General features: G+C 47.9%; 9 protein-coding genes across 9 annotated transcripts; 5 read left to right on the top strand and 4 right to left on the bottom strand.

The window, feature by feature from the left end:
* Positions 1-1,196: 1,196 nt before the first annotated feature.
* BDV37DRAFT_288030 (F-box domain and ankyrin repeat protein) lies at positions 1,197-2,375 on the top strand (the record flags this gene model as incomplete). The annotated part of the gene is made up of 1 exon (XM_032088209.1): positions 1,197-2,375. The coding sequence occupies one exon, from the start codon at positions 1,197-1,199 to the stop codon at positions 2,373-2,375; it is 1,179 nt and encodes a 392-aa protein (XP_031936269.1).
* Positions 2,376-2,472: 97 nt separating this feature from the next.
* BDV37DRAFT_15245 (uncharacterized protein) lies at positions 2,473-2,815 on the bottom strand. The gene has a single exon (XM_032079007.1). The coding sequence runs from the start codon at positions 2,754-2,756 to the stop codon at positions 2,571-2,573; it is 186 nt and encodes a 61-aa protein (XP_031936268.1). The 5' UTR covers positions 2,757-2,815; the 3' UTR covers positions 2,473-2,570.
* Positions 2,816-3,698: 883 nt separating this feature from the next.
* On the top strand, positions 3,699-5,514 carry BDV37DRAFT_15168 (heme-dependent oxidative N-demethylase family protein). The gene is made up of 3 exons (XM_032078997.1): positions 3,699-4,299; positions 4,370-4,835; positions 4,891-5,514. Exons 1-3 carry the CDS (start codon positions 3,801-3,803, stop codon positions 5,369-5,371), a joined length of 1,446 nt encoding a protein of 481 aa, XP_031936267.1. The 5' UTR covers positions 3,699-3,800; the 3' UTR covers positions 5,372-5,514.
* A 384-nt stretch (positions 5,515-5,898) lies between these two features.
* Positions 5,899-6,765, bottom strand: BDV37DRAFT_15157 (PRP38 family protein). The gene has a single exon (XM_032078993.1). The coding sequence runs from the start codon at positions 6,723-6,725 to the stop codon at positions 5,979-5,981; it is 747 nt and encodes a 248-aa protein (XP_031936266.1). The 5' UTR covers positions 6,726-6,765; the 3' UTR covers positions 5,899-5,978.
* Positions 6,766-7,084: 319 nt separating this feature from the next.
* BDV37DRAFT_261921 (uncharacterized protein) lies at positions 7,085-8,112 on the top strand (the record flags this gene model as incomplete). Its single annotated transcript, XM_032083373.1, has 1 exon — positions 7,085-8,112. The coding sequence occupies exon 1, from the start codon at positions 7,119-7,121 to the stop codon at positions 8,109-8,111; it is 993 nt and encodes a 330-aa protein (XP_031936265.1). The 5' UTR covers positions 7,085-7,118.
* A 29-nt stretch (positions 8,113-8,141) lies between these two features.
* Positions 8,142-10,842, bottom strand: BDV37DRAFT_261920 (WD40 repeat domain-containing protein). The gene is made up of 3 exons (XM_032083372.1): positions 10,537-10,842; positions 8,785-10,474; positions 8,142-8,718 (listed from the first exon to the last, which is right to left on the bottom strand). Exons 1-3 carry the CDS (start codon positions 10,577-10,579, stop codon positions 8,496-8,498), a joined length of 1,956 nt encoding a protein of 651 aa, XP_031936264.1. The 5' UTR covers positions 10,580-10,842; the 3' UTR covers positions 8,142-8,495.
* Positions 10,843-11,621: 779 nt separating this feature from the next.
* Positions 11,622-14,843, top strand: BDV37DRAFT_290571 (putative DEAD box helicase involved in nonsense mediated decay; the record flags this gene model as incomplete). The annotated part of the gene is made up of 5 exons (XM_032088744.1): positions 11,622-12,204; positions 12,264-12,622; positions 12,667-14,392; positions 14,423-14,690; positions 14,746-14,843. The coding sequence occupies exons 1-5, from the start codon at positions 11,812-11,814 to the stop codon at positions 14,841-14,843; spliced, it is 2,844 nt and encodes a 947-aa protein (XP_031936263.1). The 5' UTR covers positions 11,622-11,811.
* Positions 14,844-15,397: 554 nt separating this feature from the next.
* BDV37DRAFT_261917 (PET191 family protein) lies at positions 15,398-16,302 on the bottom strand. Its single transcript, XM_032083371.1, has 3 exons — positions 16,227-16,302; positions 15,918-16,059; positions 15,398-15,844 (listed from the first exon to the last, which is right to left on the bottom strand). Exons 1-3 carry the CDS (start codon positions 16,249-16,251, stop codon positions 15,658-15,660), a joined length of 354 nt encoding a protein of 117 aa, XP_031936262.1. The 5' UTR covers positions 16,252-16,302; the 3' UTR covers positions 15,398-15,657.
* A 155-nt stretch (positions 16,303-16,457) lies between these two features.
* BDV37DRAFT_261914 (sterol esterase) lies at positions 16,458-18,766 on the top strand. Its single transcript, XM_032083370.1, has 2 exons — positions 16,458-16,692; positions 16,748-18,766. Exons 1-2 carry the CDS (start codon positions 16,578-16,580, stop codon positions 18,046-18,048), a joined length of 1,416 nt encoding a protein of 471 aa, XP_031936261.1. The 5' UTR covers positions 16,458-16,577; the 3' UTR covers positions 18,049-18,766.
* The last annotated feature ends 1,415 nt before the right edge of the window (positions 18,767-20,181 follow it).

Raw genomic sequence — 20,181 nt, 5'->3', positions numbered from 1 at the left:
TGTATACTTGCTAGGGCCATACGGAGCATTTGTAAAGCGTGCGGGCTGGATGTTTGCAATTCAATCAAATACGTTACTACTTATCAATTGAGGATGGCCCAATATGTAATCGTATAATAATGCAATTAGCAGGATATGTAATAAGCATCACTGACTATATGGGTCTACATGGAACCGTCAATCTAGCGTTCGTTAGCTCTCGGGTGATTTGCAATGCCTACTGGCCTAACCATCGGATCATAATGTTTAAGTCATCCTCACAGTCTGGCCACGTCTGTATGATTACAGATGGTTTCAGCTTGAGACTAGTAGGTGGTGACTGAATGCTCGGCGTTGAAAACATACGGTCAATCCTGCGAAACTTGAAAATGAGACATTAAGGCTGACTGGCGAGACCCACACCGTCGAGAAAATGAATCCGAGCTGCGATAGGTACATACATTTCTATACACAGTACCACATGTAGTTAGGATCATTCCTGTTGCTTAATTAACTGGTTTGATGGGGAAATCCGAAGCCGCGGAACTCCGCCGCCTGATCAGCCTTAGTTTCGGGATTGGACCTTAGTGTCACTCACGCTAGCCTCACATCCAGTATTCGATGTTCATAGTATGAGGAGTCCCCAGACATGCTTCCAACATATCAGTGATATTGCCACCGTGACTGAGATGCTTGTGCAATGTCCCATGCTTCTCAGAGGAGGTTCCAGTGGGAAAGCAATGTAACAAACATGTTTTCCTGCCACAACAATGGGACCCGTGAGTCCATCATATGCCGCGCTGATTGCCAGACATTATCTCCACACTTGCTCCAGGGTATTTCGTACCTCCCCATTGAGTGTGCTTGGGTGTGGGTAGGCATTTCAGTTGAATGTGTGTCCTACTTGATGAATTCTGTATAGAGTCTTTGTATGGCTGATAAATACCAGCAAGAGGATTGTTCACAACATGATTTAATCAATCACAAAGAGATATCCTCAATAAGACTGCACAGTGACGAGGCCTAGAAGTTTCTATACTTCTACATATTCTTTGGCGAATAGTAGCCTAATGAGGTATATATGGTCAGTCAATCGCTCGCACAGTATAGAAACTGTGAGTAGATTGCAAACTAGCGACGACACACTGCATACACGTTTTAGATTTCTGGGACCCTATCTTGGTTTTAGCTTTTACTTTACACATCTTTTGTCTATAATGACAGTTGAGACTGAGATGAGTCAGTCTCGTGGACTGGACGGCTTGCCAGCTGAGCTTATCGATATGATTGTTGTCTATGTTGACCCACCATCGTTAGGGAAACTCGCTAGCACTTGTCGAAGGCTCAGCGAGATATTACGCTCGTCACTGTCCAAGGCTGCCAAGGGATATGCCCTGGCCAATGGAAAGGATTACTTTCGATACCTTGAAAGATACTCAGGATCATATATTCGCGAATGCCCGTTCATTTGTCGGTTCCGAAGGCTCACATATAGGATCGAACTGCCACGTCAGCCACTCGCAGATGCCATTGAAGACGGTAAAATCAACGCCGTCAAAGGATTTCTCGATGCAGGGGTCAGTCCGGATTCCCACGATGTGACTGGACTTAGCATGTTAGGTCTCGCAATTGGTTTCCGGCATACCCAGATTGTGGAGCTCTTGCTTGAAAGAGGCGCCAGATTGGAGATGTACTCATTGCTGCCTCAACCCAAGATGATCTGTATCATACCCTACTGTAACCTCGAATCGCTCAAACTTATTGCAGATAAGGTCAATCTAAACCATACATGTCGCAACGGTGGATCTGTGCTCCACCAAGCCGTACGGAATGACAATCCCAATGTGCTGGAGTTTTTGGTGGAAAAATATGCTCACCTACTCTCCCTGCAGGACTTTGAAGGTGAGACGGCCCTTTTTCGAGTTACTCAACTCTGGGAGGACCATGATCGTCAGGCTGCTATTGTTCGTATCTTGGTTGAGGCCGGTATTGATATAAACGTCAGAAATAGACGGAATGAGACTGCCTTCCACAATGCCTGCTCTCATGGTTCCTACGAGGTTGTTCGGTTTCTTCTAGAGCGCGGAATCCAGACGAACATACCAGGAGAAGGTGGGATGACCGAGCTACACTACGCAGCCCGAGACAATTCCCCAGAAGTTGTGAAGCTTCTACTTTCTCATGACACATTCAATGTCCACGTATCCACAAATAATGGCAAGACGCCGCTGCATATGGCAGCAAGCCGCTTGACACCCGATACCTTTGCCGTGCTGCTTGAGAACGGGGCAATCTTACACCTTAGAGACGCCAATGGCCAAACACCTGTGGACATAGTCAAGAAAATAGGTCGTTGGAGCATTGAGAGATATCTTCAGTATGAAGACGATGTTTGATGCCGATGGCCCTCAATGCATGTTTAAGAAGCTTGGTTTGCTCTCCACAAGGTAGAACATTCTAGCGGGCGTCCTAGAACTCAGGTCGAATGGGACGCCGTAAGTCTAATTGTCCCATGACAAGAAATCGGCAGTGGCCACATGGTGCTTGCTTTTTCAACTAGTGCTATGAGGGTATACACCAATGTTCTTCTCTCATATTCTGGTCGTGGCGTCATATATGATTCCACGGATCGATTCGCCAGGATGCCGCTTCCTGGTGATCCTTATAAGGCCAAGCGAATGCGTGATACTAATCTTCGTTGCTTGAAAAACAGTCAGAGTGTGATTGTGATCTAGATGTCCTGAGTGGTCTAATGAACCAATGCCAATGTTTACCATTCTCGCTGAGATATAAAGTATCCATTTTGCGAAGAGCAATTCCGAGCTCCTGACTGACCATGTTATTAGATACAAACTTTTTGAATAGATTAGGGATATCAGTAGCTTTATATACATGTAGTTATATGAACGCACATAGGGCTGTGACTAAGCCATGCCCTGGACGCATGACGATGGATACTTTTCCCTTTTCGGGAAATGCGGAGGTGGGCACTTTCCTTTCCTCCTTCCGTCATTTCAGTCCGTAATCCATCCCCTCACATACTATAGTAGTTCAATCTTACTGGAAGACCATTTTCATGGCTGATCATTAATTATCGCCACTTATTCATGGCAAGTACCTCCCCTCATCTATGCTTCGGAACCAGATATTGGGACAATGGAAAGGTGGCTCACTGGCCCCAGATGAATTTACGAAGTCCTGCCGCTGTTGATATGGCATGTTCACGTGAAGGGAGAGATGGAGCCTCTACTACCTTACATCATAGGGCGCATGCATCTATCTCGGGCTACCTCGTTTCTACATAAATGTGACCCGATCTGTGGCTATTGAATGTATGGCATACGTCGGTGAAACGGGCCTCTAATATTACATCCTTGCAATTCTTTGACGCTGAAGATTGGCTCCTCACACCTTCTCAGAAGTACCGCACTCCCCTATCAAGATCGACCGCATCAAAGTACTCGATACGGGAAGGTATCCTTATCTTCTATCTGCATCTCCGCACCGAACGAAGTAAAGCATTCGGTTACATTGCTCCTGAGAGGCTGGAGATTCCGCATGGCATCCCCAAACCAGCTGCGAATCCCGCCAATCCTTGATTTCCATAATGGCCACATATCTCTCTTAGAGTATTAAATCAAGCTTGCTTCCATGTGGCCTCTATGGCCGAAACTGTCACTGACATCCATACCTTGGACACTCGACACTCTTGTCTACGTACGAGATACGATACAGATGTGACTTCGCATTATTTGAGCCTGTGATAGCGAAAATATTCATATAATTTGTTTAGTGCACCATATCGCATTTAAGAGAGCATTATGGACGCACTCGATCGGCTAGATAATATGTGGTTGGTGTGCTTCACTATCTTCGGACTAACTGGGCTATTTTACGCCCTGACTGGGTTGCAAATCATACCAGTTTGGCTTCGCTCAAAGCTTCATAGCCTCCGAGATGGGACCCCACCGCAGTCGCTATCGCCAGAGAAGAGAACAGCGCAGTGTGCAGATGTTCTACCACCTCTGGGCCGCCAGGCGCTCGCTGCAGCACTGGAATTTACGACAGGAATCAATGAAGTCAGCGAAGAGAAGGTTCTCAAACACATCCTTCCCATGACCACGGACTATAGGTCCTGCGAGGAAGACAAGTACACTCCAACGGGGTTTTCAATAGCTGAAATTAAGGCCTTAGGGGACTTTCCAGACTATGCGAAGCTCAGCGGTGTTCCCTTGCCTCAAGAGTACCTCGAGTGTGAGATTAAAAAAGCGCTACCCAGGCCATATCGGCCGTTTAGATGGGGTTACCACCAGACAATGTGTAAGTTTGCTCATATCTTGACTACAAGTGCCGCCACATAACTTGAGAAATACGTTAACAATCATGACAGCATTGACAAAACTAGAAACGAATTGGTGGATAGAACTCGAGAACACCTACGAACAACGGATCGCGCAACGGAAGGAGTTGTACGCAAAGTATGGGGGTGCGGTCCTAGACTGGCTCCCCGGATCAGAGCTGGCCTGTAAAGAGCTTATGGAAATGGTTCTGCAGTTCATCTGCGCCCGCTATCCACAATACTTTTCCTTGGTGGACGGACGCACCCTACAGAATAGGATTTTGGGGATAGAACAGGATATTAGATCCAAGCATCCCCTTGAGATCCTGCTCGACAATGTGCCCGAGGACTTCGGTGTGATGCTACGTGATGACACAACGGGTAACTACTTTTTGCGTGCTGGAGTGATCTGTTCTTCTCTGGGATGGGATCTCGGCACCAAGATCGGACTTCAGCTTCATCAGATCCATGACCCAGTTCCAGAGTATAAAGAGAAGATGCAATTCTCCATGGATCGGTGCGTAACATGCCAAAACATCTTAATAACTGTACACTCACAGATAAATACACAGGTATTTCACCAAAATGCCGACCGACAAACCGATACAAAGAGGGTCTTGGGGTCTTGAAGTCGGGCAACCGTTGTATATGCCCAAAGGGGACCCTCATGAGAAACTCCGACTTTACCAAGATCCCAATATCCAGCTAGAGGACTGCTATCTCAGGGTAGACTGGCAAACACTCCGCCGCCTTCCTCTCTCGGGATCTATCGTATTCAACTTCAAGGCACTGTTCACACCTGTGACCGAATTCCGGGACGAGCCTGGCGTGCCCGCATTGATAACCAAGGTCTTGAAGGAAGGCAAGAGAAGTATAATGGAGTATAAGAATACCTGGCACGTGGAGCATGTTATACTTCCCAAGCTTGAAGAATGGGCAAAAGAACAAGAAGAGAATGGGCTCGTTCCCAGTGGTTGGGAGGTAGCGACATTGGATGACAGTCCATGGTATCAAAGTTGGCAGAAGAAGTGGCATCGCCAACAGGGCTTTTAGTGCTATTTGCTCATTAACTCTTCCCCAACTCTGTATTCCTTGATATGAATTCTGATTTTCATAGACTCGGTGATACTGGGCGAGGCAGCCACGTTGAGATTATCTGTTTGCGTTCTAAGTTATTTAGGGACATGGTACAATGGACATAATCTGTAAGTGAAATTGACAAATGTTTTACAATTAAATAGCAAAGATGATGGGGTATCTCCGAATACTGCAGATTGTAACCAGTAATGGTACTATTCTCAAGCAGCAATGCCGTTTTTCCAATTCCCGACTCCGAGCCGCAGAGTCCCACTCTCCCATAGTTACTGTTCCCATATAATCCATCTTGAAGAGGATGATGATAATTCCGTGGCGTCTGTGTCACGACGCTCGAGGCATATTCGATTACTGCCTTATAGGGCACGTAAGGTAGCTGGTTCAAATGAGAACCACACCTATTAAAAGGGTGCGGGTAGCTCAATGAGAACGACGGGTCATTGGAAACCGTCATGAGTCTGCACGAGTAGCCGTAGCCTCTGGGACCAAGCCGGCAATAGAAGCTCAACACCAATGTAATATTTGGCAGAGCCAAAAGGACGTTCGCAGCTAGCCAGTGGCCGCCTCAATCATCGCCGGCATCATCAGATGACCGAGCATCGCTAGCCTGACCTTCCTCACTCTCATCTTCGTTGTCCATCTCCTCCAACTCAGCAGCCAGCGGGCTTATGCGTTCCTCCAAGAGATCCAAATCCTCCAACTGCTGTCGCGAAGGCAACTTCCACAGACTGGTACCACACACACGATCCTTGGTGAGGAGATCATCGACGAATTGATCCACATACGTAAGAACGACTGAATCGCGCACCCGCCGCTTCAACTTTCGATAATCAAGAAGAAGCGGTTCTAACGTCTTATACACATCCACCGCGTCGAATGTCAAACGGACGTAAAACGCCGCCAAAGCCCGCAGGTACTTGAAATCACCTTGTTGTTTGACCACGCCGTTCTCAGCTTGCTCCGTGGCTGTCTGCTCCCCTTCCTCGTCGTTGACCGGGTCGGTGAAATTTAGGTACTCCAGTACGATGTCCCGGTCCGGGTTTAGTTGTAGCATCTTGAATGCGAGACAGAGGAATGGTGTAGGCTTCTCGGAGACGCCGTACGTTCCTCCGATGGAGGTCAGCTCAACCGCGCGATCGCACAGCGTCGCTGCGTTCAATCCGAAACATTGTTCCTTCCAGTAGTAGGAGTCCGTGATGCGGTCGCGCACGGCTTTTTCGAATAGAGTGGCTGGATTGACACCGCGGACTAACGGACCGCTGTAGCCGCGGTTGTCAAGGAGGGAGCTGGCATCAGCGCGGTGGGATGCCATGTTTTGCGGGGTGTATTGGCGGGCGAGGTGAAGGATTTGCGGAGAAACAATGATGCAGATGAAAGATTGAACTGAATGATGTCGGAGTTGAGGCGATTGTCTTGGCGGTCGGGATTCTGCCAAGCCAGGGCCTTATCGATAGTCGTACCGCCAACCGGCTGACTGTAAACACGAGATGAAACAGGTTCAGTGATCGGTTGGGTCTTCACCATCTGGATTTTGACGTATGAGTTGCATGATTGACAAGTGTACGAGTGACTATATGACAATTTGAAAGAAAGACTATATATATCCCAGTTGTGGTATCACAGTGTCCCATCTACGGTGCTTTTCATCTACAACCAACGGGCCACCCAAAGTATACACCCACCACATACCAATGCAGAACCAGCAATGGTCCTCCTAACATCCTCCACGGTCTCCGTCATCCTCTCCTCGGGAGTGATCTGCATATTCACCTTCGTCCTCTTCCTCTCCGGCTACGTCCTCCAGCAACAATCCGTCCGCAGCATCCAACACGCCATCAAACCCCCGCAACCCCCAGACCCCATCCCCGGCCTCACCCACCATGGAGCCAACACAAAACGCACACTCCTAGACGCCAACGACCACCCAGGCGGCAGCTACGCCTACCTCCAGCTCCTCACCACGCCAGATCCCTCCAACATCTGCTCCGCAATCCTCTTCTTCAAAACCCTCTCCACCAACAACACAGCAATCCAAGACCGCCTCTTCATGTACCCCCAAGAATGGGACCAAACCCCACCCCACAAGCTCACCACCCAGGTCTCAACCGCCCTCTCCCTCCTGCGCACAGCCTCCCTGAAATACAACATCTGGCTGCTCCCCATCGACATGACAGCCGCCACCAGCGCCGGCTACGCCCCCACAGACACAAAGCTCCTCCGTCTCGGCCAGATCCAGTTCATGCAGTACGACTCTGTCCTCTACGTCCAAACACCCGGATTGCTGCTTGACACGGCCAAATTGGACGCCATGCTTCTTTCCAGGCCATTGCCCGGCCGACATGATAAGAACAGGCCCGACTCGTATAACAACGAGGCCTGGATTCCGATGCCGCTTCGTCCGGATCGCGATGTGGCTCTCCCGCCTGTGTATCTGGTGACTGTTAATAATGTGGGTGCGGGCCAGGTCGAGGCGCGTGGGCATGTGCCGAATGTTGCGTTGCCGGGGTTCGGGTCCTTGGTTACGGGGCCTTGGGGCACAGACAGGGAGGAGCAGCCTGGGTACGTTTTCTTTGAGCATGATGAGGACGGGCATGTTTCTTGGGCGAGGAATTCGTTGTTTGGACCTTGGAGGGCGGGGCAATATGATGTTTGTGAGGGGATTGATTTTGATGATGTGCATGATGATCATGGGCTATGATTATGATTTTTTTTTTTTGGTTTTTTCTGGTTTGCATGGTTATCGTTTGGTTTGGACATATCGGGTTGGTGTTCGTGGTTTCATATGGACACTGTAGCATATTGTACTTTTCTTCTTTATTATAGTTTCTCTCCTCGGTTGGCTACATATACGGAATTACATGCCAGTACACGTTACTAGATCTCATTCAGTATTTACAAGATAGTGAACCTGGAAGAACATCATGGTATAACTCATCAGTCGTGTCTTCAACATGACTCAACACAGCGCTATCATTAACACATTGCCGGTATATGCGTCAAAACTACATCAAACAGCAAAGCATCCCAGCAACACGCATAGAAGCATGCCAGAGATACAGATAGTATACAAATCCACAGCCAACTACCGAGGAACACCGATCTCGTACCCCAGTAAGACTTCGGTGGTACTGCCTTCCCAGCCTCTATTGCCACTTGTGGAGACCATGAACCGACATGCTTGGTCGATGTATAGCTGTGAGACAGTGCCTGTTCGATGCCCGGGAATGATAAGGAATGGGACTGTTGAGTGACGAGCGACTTGCTCGTGTTTCAGGTCGTATAATCTAAGAATATCATGGGAGGCGCTGGAAGTTGGGGTTAGCTCATGGAATATTTTTTTCAGTGTGCGATCAACATTGCCAAAAGCTTACCAGACTATATGTCGCCCGTTAGGCATCGCCCTGAGAGCCGTAACAGGCCCACTTCCCTGGGGGAATTTGAAAACTCGTTCAGGGTCTCGTAAGCCCTTGTGAAGACTGAATTCTTCTACAGTTCCATTTCGACGGCCGGCGTAGATATAATTACCGTCAGGAGACCAGCACGCATTCATGCACCAAGGTGGGGAATTGCGAGGCGATATGCGAGCAACAGGGTCCGGTTGTCGTCTGTCCCATACTCGGATAGTGCCGTCTATGGATGCGGCAAGGAAGGTGTTATCGGAAACATTCTTATCGGACTCTGTTTGTTGGTTGGCATTTTGGCTCTCGAGGACAGGTTCCAATTCCTCCGCGTGAGGCAGCCCGTTCACAATAGGCTGCGACGAGACAGTGGCGGCCTCTGACTCGCGAGTCTCTGGTTGCTGAGGCGCCACGGTCTCCTCCTTGATTTGGGCACTTGTATCAACTGGAGCTGGCGCTTCTGGAGCACCATTTTGCTGATCTGACGGCTCAGGCTCACCGGGCGCATCGGCGTCGGGGAGGGTACCATTGGCTAGAGCTTTGCCAAATTCATCATCTTCATCTATGCCAAAGGCATTTCCTGATGCGCCTGCACCTTCGCCTGCGGTGCCATCTGCGTCCCCGAACAACGAATCCGCTCCACCGAAAAGTGAGTCTGCCGGTGAGCCCGCCTGCGGGTTTGATGTGTCGCCAACACCGCCTTGGTCGTTCGACGTATCCATGAAGTCAAAGCTATTACCACCACTCGCCTGGTAATTCGACGAATAAGTCCCATTAGGAAGCGGTGTCTCAGTATCCTTAGGGACTGGAAGACTAGATTCAGGCCGTAAGTCAATGGCTGATATTTGCCTGGCACTGGATCCAAATGAGCGCCTAGTCTGGCCCGTGTTCAGGTCCCAGTCAAAGATTCGCTTATCCCAACTTCCGGACAATAATGATTTCTCATCCGATGTCAGATTCAACACTGACACGGCTGAAGTATGCTGTTTTAGCAGAGCAATCTCCTTGCCCTCGTCATGGCGGATAGATTGTAGGCGAATGGCACCGGACTCTAAGCCGGACAATAACCACAACCCTTCACTATGGCTAGCCAAAGAATATACCGGTGACAGAGTGTTACCGTCCATGTTTTCCCAATATGTCATTACCACGCCCGCCTTGATCACGCTGTCCACGAAGGGGTGCCGTTGCGCTACAGTTAACATCAACTTGCTATTGATCGACTCCACCCAATTGAACTTCCGCACATATCCATCTGAGCCGCCGCTGAATACCCATCTCATGTCTGCAGTCGCAGTCACCGCATTAATCGATGTACTATGGGGCGCAGCCGTCGTAGGGACTATATCATAGGTAGAGGCAGTGAGACATTCGGGCCGGACTGGCGGATGATACACAGAAACCGAATCATGGACAATGTTCACTGGGCCGGTCGTGGTCATTTCGACATCGGCATTCGGCTGGGTTGCTACACCAGCGCTATCCGATACGTGACTGGCATTGGACTGGGTATCTGCATCTTGATCGGCGTCTTGATCGGCGTCGGCGTCGGCGTCGTTGTCGTTCTCGTTGTCGTTGTCGTTATCGTCATTGTCGTTGCCGCCATCATCAGCGTCCCGGAGGGTGTCGTCCATTTCATTATCGGAGCTACCATCTTGCGAGCCTATACATCGCCAATCATTAGGCTGCCGCGACCATCGTCAACGGTGTTGCAGGGAAGCTCACCAGCAAGATCTCTGTCATCATCATCTTCCCCGAGCAAAGCCATTGTCTCAAGCAGTGAAGGTTCCAGGCTCGATTCTTCTAGAGCACGCGATCTCGAAGCTGGAAGCTATACCATATAAAGTGTATATATAAGTAGCGAACAAAGAGCTCTATCTCAATAGCCCATCTCTCGGTGGGAACCTCCGCAATTCAAGGGTTCATGGCTTGATAGCTCGCACGGACTTTAGAGACAATGGGAAATAGGCGGTAAAATCAGTCGCACAGATGTTGCGCCCAGGGGTACCAAGGCAGAAGCTATGGTATTGCGGCGGAAGTATATTGAAATCGGGAAGACGGTGCCTTTCTTTATCTCCAAATCCGTTTATCGTTCTTTCCCCGGCATCAGTCACGTTGCCCGCCCGCCTTCTGCCTGAGGCGGAAACGTCTTTCCTGACTTGGCTAGTGTCAATATCAACCAACTATAACTTCTGGTATGTTTGATACAACAGTTGGGTATAGATGTCCCTCTACAACAAAAAGTATTGCTGAAGGAAAGAGAAGGAAAGGAAGAGGAAAATTTTCAAGTATTGTTTGACGAGGTAGCGTAACGACCTCGTACAGTGACAACTCTTACAGGAACAAATAGTTATGGTTGTTAACTTATTCCATAGCAATTAAAGGGACTGACCACTAATTGAGCAGAATTTCGCCTCTCAGATTGAAATCATTCATCTCTCTTGCTATCTATTCCCCTGTTGCACTTTGTACATGTAGATATATCTCGTTATTCATCATATCAAGGGGCGTGCATTCTAGAACACAGCGGAAGAGGTGGCTCGATGGGTAAAAGTATGGCAAGCAAAAGCGTCCTTTGAGCAAGGCATACTGTTTCTTCTGAAATAGAAAGAAGCTCCTGGAAGGGTGTGACTAGTAGATATGAATATACGTTTGTGATTTCCTCCATTCACACTCGATTGAGAGCTGATTTGGAAGATTCCGATACAGCTCCTCAACTTAGTGAATCAAGCAATCTTGACAGACTGTTCTTTAACATCGAACTGGGCTCTCTATGAAAAAAAGGTAGATTTACAGAATGTTCTCGACTACATAAACTGGGGGTCAAAGCTCTCTACTTTTTCTTGTTGGTTCCTGAATTGCCTGCCTTTTTGGGAGAGTACAAACGAGCCAACCTCACTTTCTCTTTCTCGTTTCCTGAACAACTCACCTTGAACCACCACCGTCACCACCACCATCATCTAAACAACGAACTAATTTCTTAGTGGCAGCTTATACAACATGAAACCATCGAGCGACTCTTATATTCCTAGTAATGGCTCGCCTCATAAACAATCCACGAAACCAGCTGTTCGCCCCGTTATCCCCGTTGTCCCCGTTAACCAAGACGTGAAAGCATACTTCGCTGAGGAAGCCCTCGATAACTCCCAGTCGTGGCTTCTAAATCCAGAAATCCCATCACCTGATGAGATAATGGGAACTGGATCTGAGACTGAGTTCGTTGACCTGCTGCAAAACCGGATCGAGGGTCCCTGGGGCTCGAAGGAAGAGTATCTGAAAGCCCACTATGAGTTGCTGAGAGAAGACGCAGTCGCTCCTCTACGGGACGCTGTAGCGTACGTTCGAGAGGATCCAGAGATGCGAGACACAAATACCATATCAATCTACGAGAAGGTTTGTACCTATTCCTCTCTCAGCTTCGGGGGAGGATCGTCTAATTCGTGTGGCTCTAGGTGTACATTGTAGGTATTACTTTTACACAACAAGGCGTGGCGACTCGGATTCAATTTTCGACTATTAGATCGGGAAAGAATATTGTCTGGGAATATTCTAAGCGGCTAAGATCAGGCACCATTGTTGCTCTTTCTCCGGCGGATGATTCGTTCAGAAACAAATGTGTTATTGCTGTCGTGGCAGCCCGACCACTACGTGGTATAAAGCAACATCCTCCAGAGATTGACATTTATTTCGCGCGGCCTGTGGATGCAGAGTTCGATCCTCACCAAGAATGGCTTATGGTTGAAGCCAGAGATGGCTACTTCGAGTCCATGAGACATACGATGACAGCTTTGCAGAAAATGTGTCGAGAAAAGTAAGTTTTCTATCCTAATAAGAGTCTTGAATTGAACCTAACAGGTTTGATAGGTTTCCACTCGCCGAGCAGATCTGCTTTCTCCATCCTAATACCGATACTCCCGAGTATGTCAAAGCAGATCCAGTAGTGGACGTACAGTCTGCTATCTGTCCACCTGGAGAAGAAGCCAAGGTTAATATCCTTGAAAACTGGCCTAAATACCCAACGGGCGATCTGGATGCCACCCAATGGAGGGCTTTAGAGCAAATGCTTACAAAAAGCCTTGCCGTTATTCAAGGCCCTCCAGGAACCGGCAAAACATTCGTCTCCGTGATTGCCTTGAGGATTTTGCTCTCTAATATGAATCCAGGGGATCCACCTATAATTGTTGCCTCGCAGACAAACCATGCTCTAGATCAGCTCCTGAGGCACGTTTCTCATTTCCAGAGTGACTACATTCGCTTGGGAGGCAGAAGTAATGACCTTGAGATTAAAAAGCGTACCCTTTTTGCCGTCCGACAAAATGCACCCATTGCAGCCATCCAAGGCAGTATTCTCGGACAGGCTCAAAGGCGATATAATAAATACCATCACACAATTGCCGATCTCTTGCAGAACTTCAGTGCCGAGAACGATGACACTCCCCTTCCACCTGAGCTTTTCGCAAAGTATGGCCTACTGACCGCAACACAATGTGACTCTCTCGCGAAGGGGGCAAAAGACTGGATACGCCCCAACAACGAAGAAGATGACAACCCCTTACTAGCCTGGCTTGGAGAACAAGTGGTGCCATTCGAAGTACACTACTCAACTGAGAATTTTGGCTTCGAAGAAGATGAGATTGACCTGGAATATGAGCAGCTGAAAGAATTAGAAGCCGAGCAAGGAAATGAAGAGGACGACCATGAAGTTCTCAAAGGACCGTTCATTTGTATTCGGGAAAGATTCTGCGGACAAAATACTTCAGCTTCCGAGGAGGCTAGCCGGAAGTATCTGAGGGAGCCCGACCTCTGGAAGGTACCTGTCAAGGCACGTGGAGGAGTATATAATACTCTACGAAAGCTGCTCAAAGACAAAATCAGGCCGAAGTTCCAAAGCCTGGTTACACTTAACACAAACAATTGCAAAGACATCCGCATTGGAAAATGGGAACGGGACAATCACCTCCTCCGGGATGCCAAGTTGATTGGGATGACAACAACGGGCCTTAGCAAATACCGAGCTCTTATATCAAGCTTAAAACCCAAGGTTGCTTTGATAGAAGAAGCAGCGGAAGCCATCGAAGCACCGGTAGCAGCTGCCTGCCTCGATTCTCTTCAACATATGATCCTTGTAGGAGATCACCAGCAACTCAGAGGGAGTTGCTCGGTAAAGGACCTTCAGGGTGAACCGTTCTTCCTGGATATTTCAATGTTCGAAAGACTTGTGAATAACGGGATCCAATACGAGACTCTTAGAAGACAGAGGCGGATGGCGCCAGAGATACGACGATTGCTGGAACCCATTTACGGCGAGCTTCATGACCACCAGTCAGTGCTCGAACGCCCAAAAGTACCAGGAATGGGGGACGTACGATCATACTTCTTTTCTCATAATTGGCCAGAAAGCAGTGACAGCTTGTCTTCGAAGTATAATGAGAAGGAGGCGGAAATGATTATAGGATTCTTCATGCACCTGGTGCTCAACGGTGTTGCAGTCAAGGATATAACGGTGCTGACATTTTATAATGGCCAGAGAAAAAAGCTTCTCAAACTGTTCAAGGAGAATTCCTATCTTCAGGGTCAGTATGTGAATGTTGTGACTGTCGATTCGTTTCAGGGAGAAGAAAACGAGGTAGTGATTCTATCATTGGTGAGGAGCGGCCGGCCTACCATCGGGTTCTTATCTATAGAGAACAGGGTCTGTGTTGCACTTTCGCGTGCCAGGAGCGGTTTTTATATCTTTGGAGACTCGACGACACTTGCTGATGCGGATCCCCTTTGGTGGCAAGTAGTGACCCTGATGGGGGGCAAGAACCCAAAACGAAGACTTGGTTTTTATCTACCTTTAACATGCACTAAGCATGGAAATGTGATATACAAGAAAGGTTTGTACATCCTACGTCCTCTTTAGTGGATTCTACTTATGACCAGTTTCAATAGATCCCTCTGAGTGGGACGCTGCCTACGGGGGATGTGATCTCCCTTGCAATGAACATCTAGCCTGTGGACACAGATGTCCTCTTTCATGTCATAGGTAAATTGAGCTGCACGACCCGTCTGAACATCTAAATAATAGAGCTGACCGTATGGACTTGTAGTTTCTCCCATGACCAAGTCAAATGCACCGAGGTCTGTAATCGACAGATGCGATGTGGCCACAGATGTGACAAGCCCTGTTATGAGATTCACACCTGTTTCTGTGGGTGCCCGTTGAACTTCGCCATCGAGTGTAACTCAGAAGCGACTGGGTCTCTGCGCTTTGGCAGGGAAGGATGTATATTTGAGGAGGACAGTCACCGTCAGGCTGCCATTCTCAGCTACCAAGCCTTTGCAAACGGTGGATCCAAGGAACAGGACGAACGACTCTTTAGGATGGCTAATTTAAGCAAGTAGAGCGAATACTAGAGTAAAGGCGATATAATGCGCAGCCTGGTACAAACAGTACATTCGCGTTTCCTATTCGCGTTGGCGCCAGGGCTGATGTAAAGTTATGATTGAAAATCTACTCTGTGAAGCTCGCACTCATGAATGTTTACTATTTGAGATCATCCATCTCTTCTTACCATCTCTCTCCAATGGTAGACTATCTCTCATGCAGTATGCTCCAGAGTATCCCTGCGCCAGCCTGGCTTTGCACTCAAAGGAGTAAGTAGTTGGTAGCGGTGAATATCAATTTACCTAGTATGTACACTAGATCGTACACCAGAATCATGAGGTCTATAATCGTACAAGTCCCTCCACAAACTCCAACCCATGCCAAGAGAACGAAAATACAAGAGTCCAGCTATGTGTCAAATGACTTCTGATAGGGAACGGTGGGTTTCGGCACTGAGACAGCATCGAAACATCCTCTCACAGGCCCCTTGTTTTCTCAGGATCCATCTGGACCTCATCCCCACTAATCTCTTTGACAGACTCAAATGCAGGCTTCCCAGCATATAACTGTTCAGGCTTGTTTCGCTTCCCACCTTCCATTTCGCTGGCGCCTGCGAGTGGCTGGTTTCCGCGGAATCGCTTGCGCATATCGATCAAACCCCGCCTGGTTGAAAATTAAGAGTTAGGCCTGGTTTCAGCATTTCAGAGGTCTTCCGCCGAGGATATGCATGACTCACTTGCACTCGCCGAACCCTTTCCGCAGCTGTTGGCATCGCATGGGCAGTGTATCAACTAGCGGCTCGCTCAAGCATTCACGGGGCGTGTGGCGCTGCACCATGATGCAATCGGATTCCTGGAGACATTGGGCCAATGCATCCCCTATAATATTATTTCAAAGCATAGTTAGATTAGGGGCGTCCTTTCAATTATGGAGGGTAGGAAATATGTTGGCCGCAGGCTAAGCATGAGGTTCGGGTCTTGGTCCCGGAAGCGACGGTCGGTCGCCCCGAATGGATTGATAATTGAGAGAGCTGGACAGTACTCACGGATGTCTTTGCATGAGTTCGGCATTTTGCTTACAGGTAGGGATCCAGCCGACAAGGCAGAGGAAGGAAGACCTGCCAATCACTTGTCCGGCGCAAAATTAGACTCCAGGAAACGAAGGCAAAAATGGGGCCATCCCCGGATTAGATAAGCAGCTATCACATGAAAATGCAGATGACGTCTGAGCGCTGCCCTTTCTTGGAATATCTTTTACTGGGGTTCCGGGGATCTTCCTTCATTTCGCTTCCTGGCGCATTTCTGCCTCGTCCCCCATCATGGAGTTCAGGCCCAGGGTTGTGCAATAGACTTGTTCCCCTTCCGAACCTAAAGCCTCAGCGATAAATTCCTTCATCATGGCGCGCATGCCTGTGATTGGACGATTGTTTTGGTTTGAATATCTAGCACTGTTCGCTTCTTTGATTCTGGTACTGCTCGAATGGATCATACATATAATTACATTTTGTCTTCGTAAGTTAGATGAAGTCGCGTTGACGTTCTCAAATCATTCGCTGACCTCAAACAGCTGAAACGGTAATCAACTTCTTCTACGACCGGTCGAAAACCATTTTCAACTTATTTATAACTCCCGAGGATGAAGGCAAGCGCAGTAAAGAAGAACGGATCGCCGCCGCAGTCGCACAGGCCTCCGACTTCGTAGATATATGCGCTCTGTTTGGTTACCAGACTGAGGAGCATATTGTCCAGACCGGCGATGGCTACCTGCTCGGCCTCCACCGCTTGGCCTACCGGCGTGGCGAGGAAAAGATGCGCGTCAATCAAGGAAAAGGGGGCGTCCGGAAGAAGGTTGTCTTCCTCCATCATGGACTGATGATGTGCAGTGAGGTTTGGGTGTGTTTGTCAGAAGAACAACGGTGTCTTCCCTTTCAATTAGTGGAAAGGGGCTATGACGTGTGGTTTGGAAACAATCGCGGCAACAAGTACTCCAAAAAGTCCGTGCGGTTCTCGCCCGGGTCCAACGAATTTTGGGACTTCTCCATCGATCAGTTTGCCTTCCACGATATTCCCGACAGCATCAATTATATCTTGGATGTCACGGGCCAGCCTTCTCTGTCGTATGTTGGGTTCTCGCAGGGCACCGCTCAAGCCTTTGCGACACTATCTATCCACCCACTGCTGAACCAGAAGGTCGATGTTTTCGTGGCCCTTGCGCCCGCAATGGCGCCTACAGGCTTGCCAAACCATTTCGTTGACTCGCTGATGAAGGCCTCGCCGAATTTCTTGTTCCTTCTGTTCGGCCGTCGGAGCATCCTCAGTTCCACGACCATGTGGCAGACGGTCCTCTACCCGCCTATCTTTGTCCAGATTATCGACAAGTGTCTTGACGGACTCTTCAACTGGAAATGCCGGAACATCAGTCGCTGGCAAAAGTTAGCGGGATACCTACATCTATTCTCCTTGACCAGCACCAAATCTGTGGTCCATTGGTTTCAGATCATCCGGCATAAAAACTTTCAATTCTATGACGACGAGGTCCACGCTCCATTTAGCATTGTCGCTAGCGAGCGCTTCTATAAGCCGGTCAAGTACCCTACTAAGAACATCAAGACGCCCATTGTGCTTCTGTATGGAGGCAATGACAGCCTCGTGGACATTAATGTGATGCTGAAAGAGCTTCCACGCGAGACCACGGCTAAGATCATCCCGAAGTACGAACATCTCGATTTCTTGTGGGCGGCAGACGTAGAGCAAGAGGTGTTCAGCCATGTCTTCGAGGCTCTCGAACGGTATAGCGGCATCACCCAGTTTGAGGGGCCGGTGACGGGCCTGATCAATGGCGATGCGGGGCATGCGATCGCGATTTAGGCGATAGAGATCCATTAGATAGCATGAGTTATATGATTCGTGCGAAGTATATACCGGCGCGTACCCGGACGGCGGTTGGTTTGGCTATAATGGTGTCTGTTAATACCTCATATTAGTGTATATGTCTCTTTTTTGTTCATCTTTTCTTTTGCAATCCTCGACCCAGGCTGCAACAGCCATGGCCTGTTTGTTGCACAGCACGTAACCGAGGCCGCTATAGTATCTCATATTATGATATCATTCACGCCATCGAAGGAGGGCAATGACCAGTCGAACGCCGTTGGACCTCGCTTGACACACCGTGTGGGCCGTCGAATGTGATACATTGATTTAAGGTCGAACTGACGTCCCGGCATTCATTTAGACTACTGGTCAGAGCCAACGCCCCCCTACTCATCTAGTGTCGGTATCAAGTTACATATGTCGTTGGAGTTTGCCTCCTGGAAATGCCTCCCGTTAGACCTATCGACCGGTCCATCACATGAACCCTGCGTCGTACTTCTTGCGCCCAATCGTCGCCCCCTGGATCTCCCGGTCGAGAGTCCAGCCATTGGTTTGTTTGGTGCCTGACAGCATGAGGTGGCCAGGTCTTTGGTCCGGACTCAGTCCCTCTCGTCCGGGAGGAGGGATGGTGGGTTGGTTTTCTTGTGCAGGAGAGCCGAGGGTGGGAAAAAGGTGACAGGTAAAGTGAACCGTTTAGCTTAAGCGATTGGTCGAGGCCGAAGGGTGTTTCAGGATATACGGAGGAACGGAGAAGGGGAAGGGGGGGGGGGGGGGGGGGAAGAGGGATTCTGATCATAGGCTAAATAGGACGTTGTTATATCTCGAGGGCGATTCCTCCCCCCCTTGTCTGAAGTGGTCTATATTTCTAGAAGCTAAGGCTTTCCCGTCCATCAAGGGAGATCTAAATTTATTTTGACAGGACAACGGTTGCACTCATCCATGCTTTGGTACGTTGTCTACTCTTTTCTTTTTGGGCAGTTTTTGTTTCTCTAGTCCTGTCTCGTCGTTCTTTTCAATAGTCCATTCGACTTTTTTGTCAATCGGTCAGGTTGGGAATGGTTGGATGGAGCTCCGAAAGCAGATCATCACGACCATCACTTCCAATGATTGGCAAGCCGAGTCATGGCCGAGTCGGACAATTCAATGCTTTCCTTTCGTCTCCTGCAGATACCCTGGTGGCATTATGGGGTTCCCCCAAAACCGAGCCAGGTGACCTTGATTTGGAGATCATAATGACTATTGTTTTTGAGGATCTCCAACCACCGGGACTCTCTCCAGGGAGACGAAGGGATACCACAAGCATTCTATAGATAGTGTTCTTTTGTCTTTTTATTTCTTTTCTTTCTAGATTTTTATAGACTGTTTGTTGGCTTGTTTTCTTTCTTTTTTTTTTTTTTCCCCGGTTGATTTTCTTCCCTTCCTGACCCATTGATGGTATTTCACCCAACCCCCTTGAATACTGATAGTGGATGTATTTTCTATATTTGTTTATTTTTTTATTCTTTTTTTCATTTTTCATTTTCCATTTTTCATTTTTCATTATTTTTTTTCTTTTACCGGAATGAACCCAAAGAAAGAATGAAAAAGCGCCAAACGACTGGGACTAAAGGGGGGTTTTCTAGGGTTCTCTAAACCATTATCGGACTGGCAGCGATTGATTGAGGAAAGTCCCACGAGAGTTAATCCTTTCCAGGTTTAAACGCTGCTGGCTTAAGGTTTCGTGCCAATTGTTGCGCACATTTGGGAAGCCTTTTTCTTGTTTGATTTTATTTTATTTGATTCTTTTTTACTTGGAACTGATTATTATTATTATTTCTTTTCGCTCACACCGCTTCGAATGTTGACAAAAGTGAAAAGGGGAAAGAAAGGAAATCGTTAGGAAAGGGAATAATATCAAAGAAATAACCAGGAAAAAAAAAGAAAAAGGTAAAGAACTATACATGTTGAAGTTGTCTCCCAAAATGAACCAAAGGATACAGTGATTGGGACCCAATTGAATAAAATGAAACCTCAGAATGAAAAAAAAAAAAAAAAAAAAAAAAAAAAAATAAAAAAAAAAAAAAAAAAAAAAAAAAAAAAAAAAAAAAAAAAAAAAAAAAAAAAAAAAAAAAAAAAAAAAAAAAAAAAAAA

The sequence above is a fragment of the Aspergillus pseudonomiae genome, assembly GCF_009193645.1.
Source record: "Aspergillus pseudonomiae strain CBS 119388 unplaced genomic scaffold BDV37scaffold_107, whole genome shotgun sequence".
Taxonomy (NCBI): domain Eukaryota; kingdom Fungi; phylum Ascomycota; class Eurotiomycetes; order Eurotiales; family Aspergillaceae; genus Aspergillus; species Aspergillus pseudonomiae.
Note: the sequence above shows the minus strand (reverse complement) of the source record. Positions and strands in the feature narration are given on the sequence as shown.

What these genes read in the sequence shown, in the direction of transcription:
- BDV37DRAFT_15245 (XM_032079007.1), bottom strand. Translation starts at nt 2,756, where the DNA reads ATGGTAAACATTGGCATTGGTTCATTAGACCACTCAGGACATCTAGAT.
- BDV37DRAFT_15168 (XM_032078997.1), top strand. Translation starts at nt 3,801, where the DNA reads ATGGACGCACTCGATCGGCTAGATAATATGTGGTTGGTGTGCTTCACT. An exon ending in GGGTTACCACCAGACAATGT is followed by an intron (nt 4,300 to 4,369) that starts GTAAGTTTGCTC and finishes CAATCATGACAG; the next exon opens with CATTGACAAAACTAGAAACG. An exon ending in ATGCAATTCTCCATGGATCG is followed by an intron (nt 4,836 to 4,890) that starts GTGCGTAACATG and finishes ATAAATACACAG; the next exon opens with GTATTTCACCAAAATGCCGA.
- BDV37DRAFT_15157 (XM_032078993.1), bottom strand. Translation starts at nt 6,725, where the DNA reads ATGGCATCCCACCGCGCTGATGCCAGCTCCCTCCTTGACAACCGCGGC.
- BDV37DRAFT_261920 (XM_032083372.1), bottom strand. Translation starts at nt 10,579, where the DNA reads ATGGCTTTGCTCGGGGAAGATGATGATGACAGAGATCTTGCTG. An exon ending in TGATGACAGAGATCTTGCTG is followed by an intron (nt 10,475 to 10,536) that starts GTGAGCTTCCCT and finishes GGCGATGTATAG; the next exon opens with GCTCGCAAGATGGTAGCTCC. An exon ending in AACGGGCGACATATAGTCTG is followed by an intron (nt 8,719 to 8,784) that starts GTAAGCTTTTGG and finishes CCCAACTTCCAG; the next exon opens with CGCCTCCCATGATATTCTTA.
- BDV37DRAFT_261917 (XM_032083371.1), bottom strand. Translation starts at nt 16,251, where the DNA reads ATGCCGAACTCATGCAAAGACATCC. An exon ending in GAACTCATGCAAAGACATCC is followed by an intron (nt 16,060 to 16,226) that starts GTGAGTACTGTC and finishes ATAATATTATAG; the next exon opens with GGGATGCATTGGCCCAATGT. An exon ending in AAAGGGTTCGGCGAGTGCAA is followed by an intron (nt 15,845 to 15,917) that starts GTGAGTCATGCA and finishes ATTTTCAACCAG; the next exon opens with GCGGGGTTTGATCGATATGC.
- BDV37DRAFT_261914 (XM_032083370.1), top strand. Translation starts at nt 16,578, where the DNA reads ATGGCGCGCATGCCTGTGATTGGACGATTGTTTTGGTTTGAATATCTA. An exon ending in TATAATTACATTTTGTCTTC is followed by an intron (nt 16,693 to 16,747) that starts GTAAGTTAGATG and finishes GACCTCAAACAG; the next exon opens with CTGAAACGGTAATCAACTTC.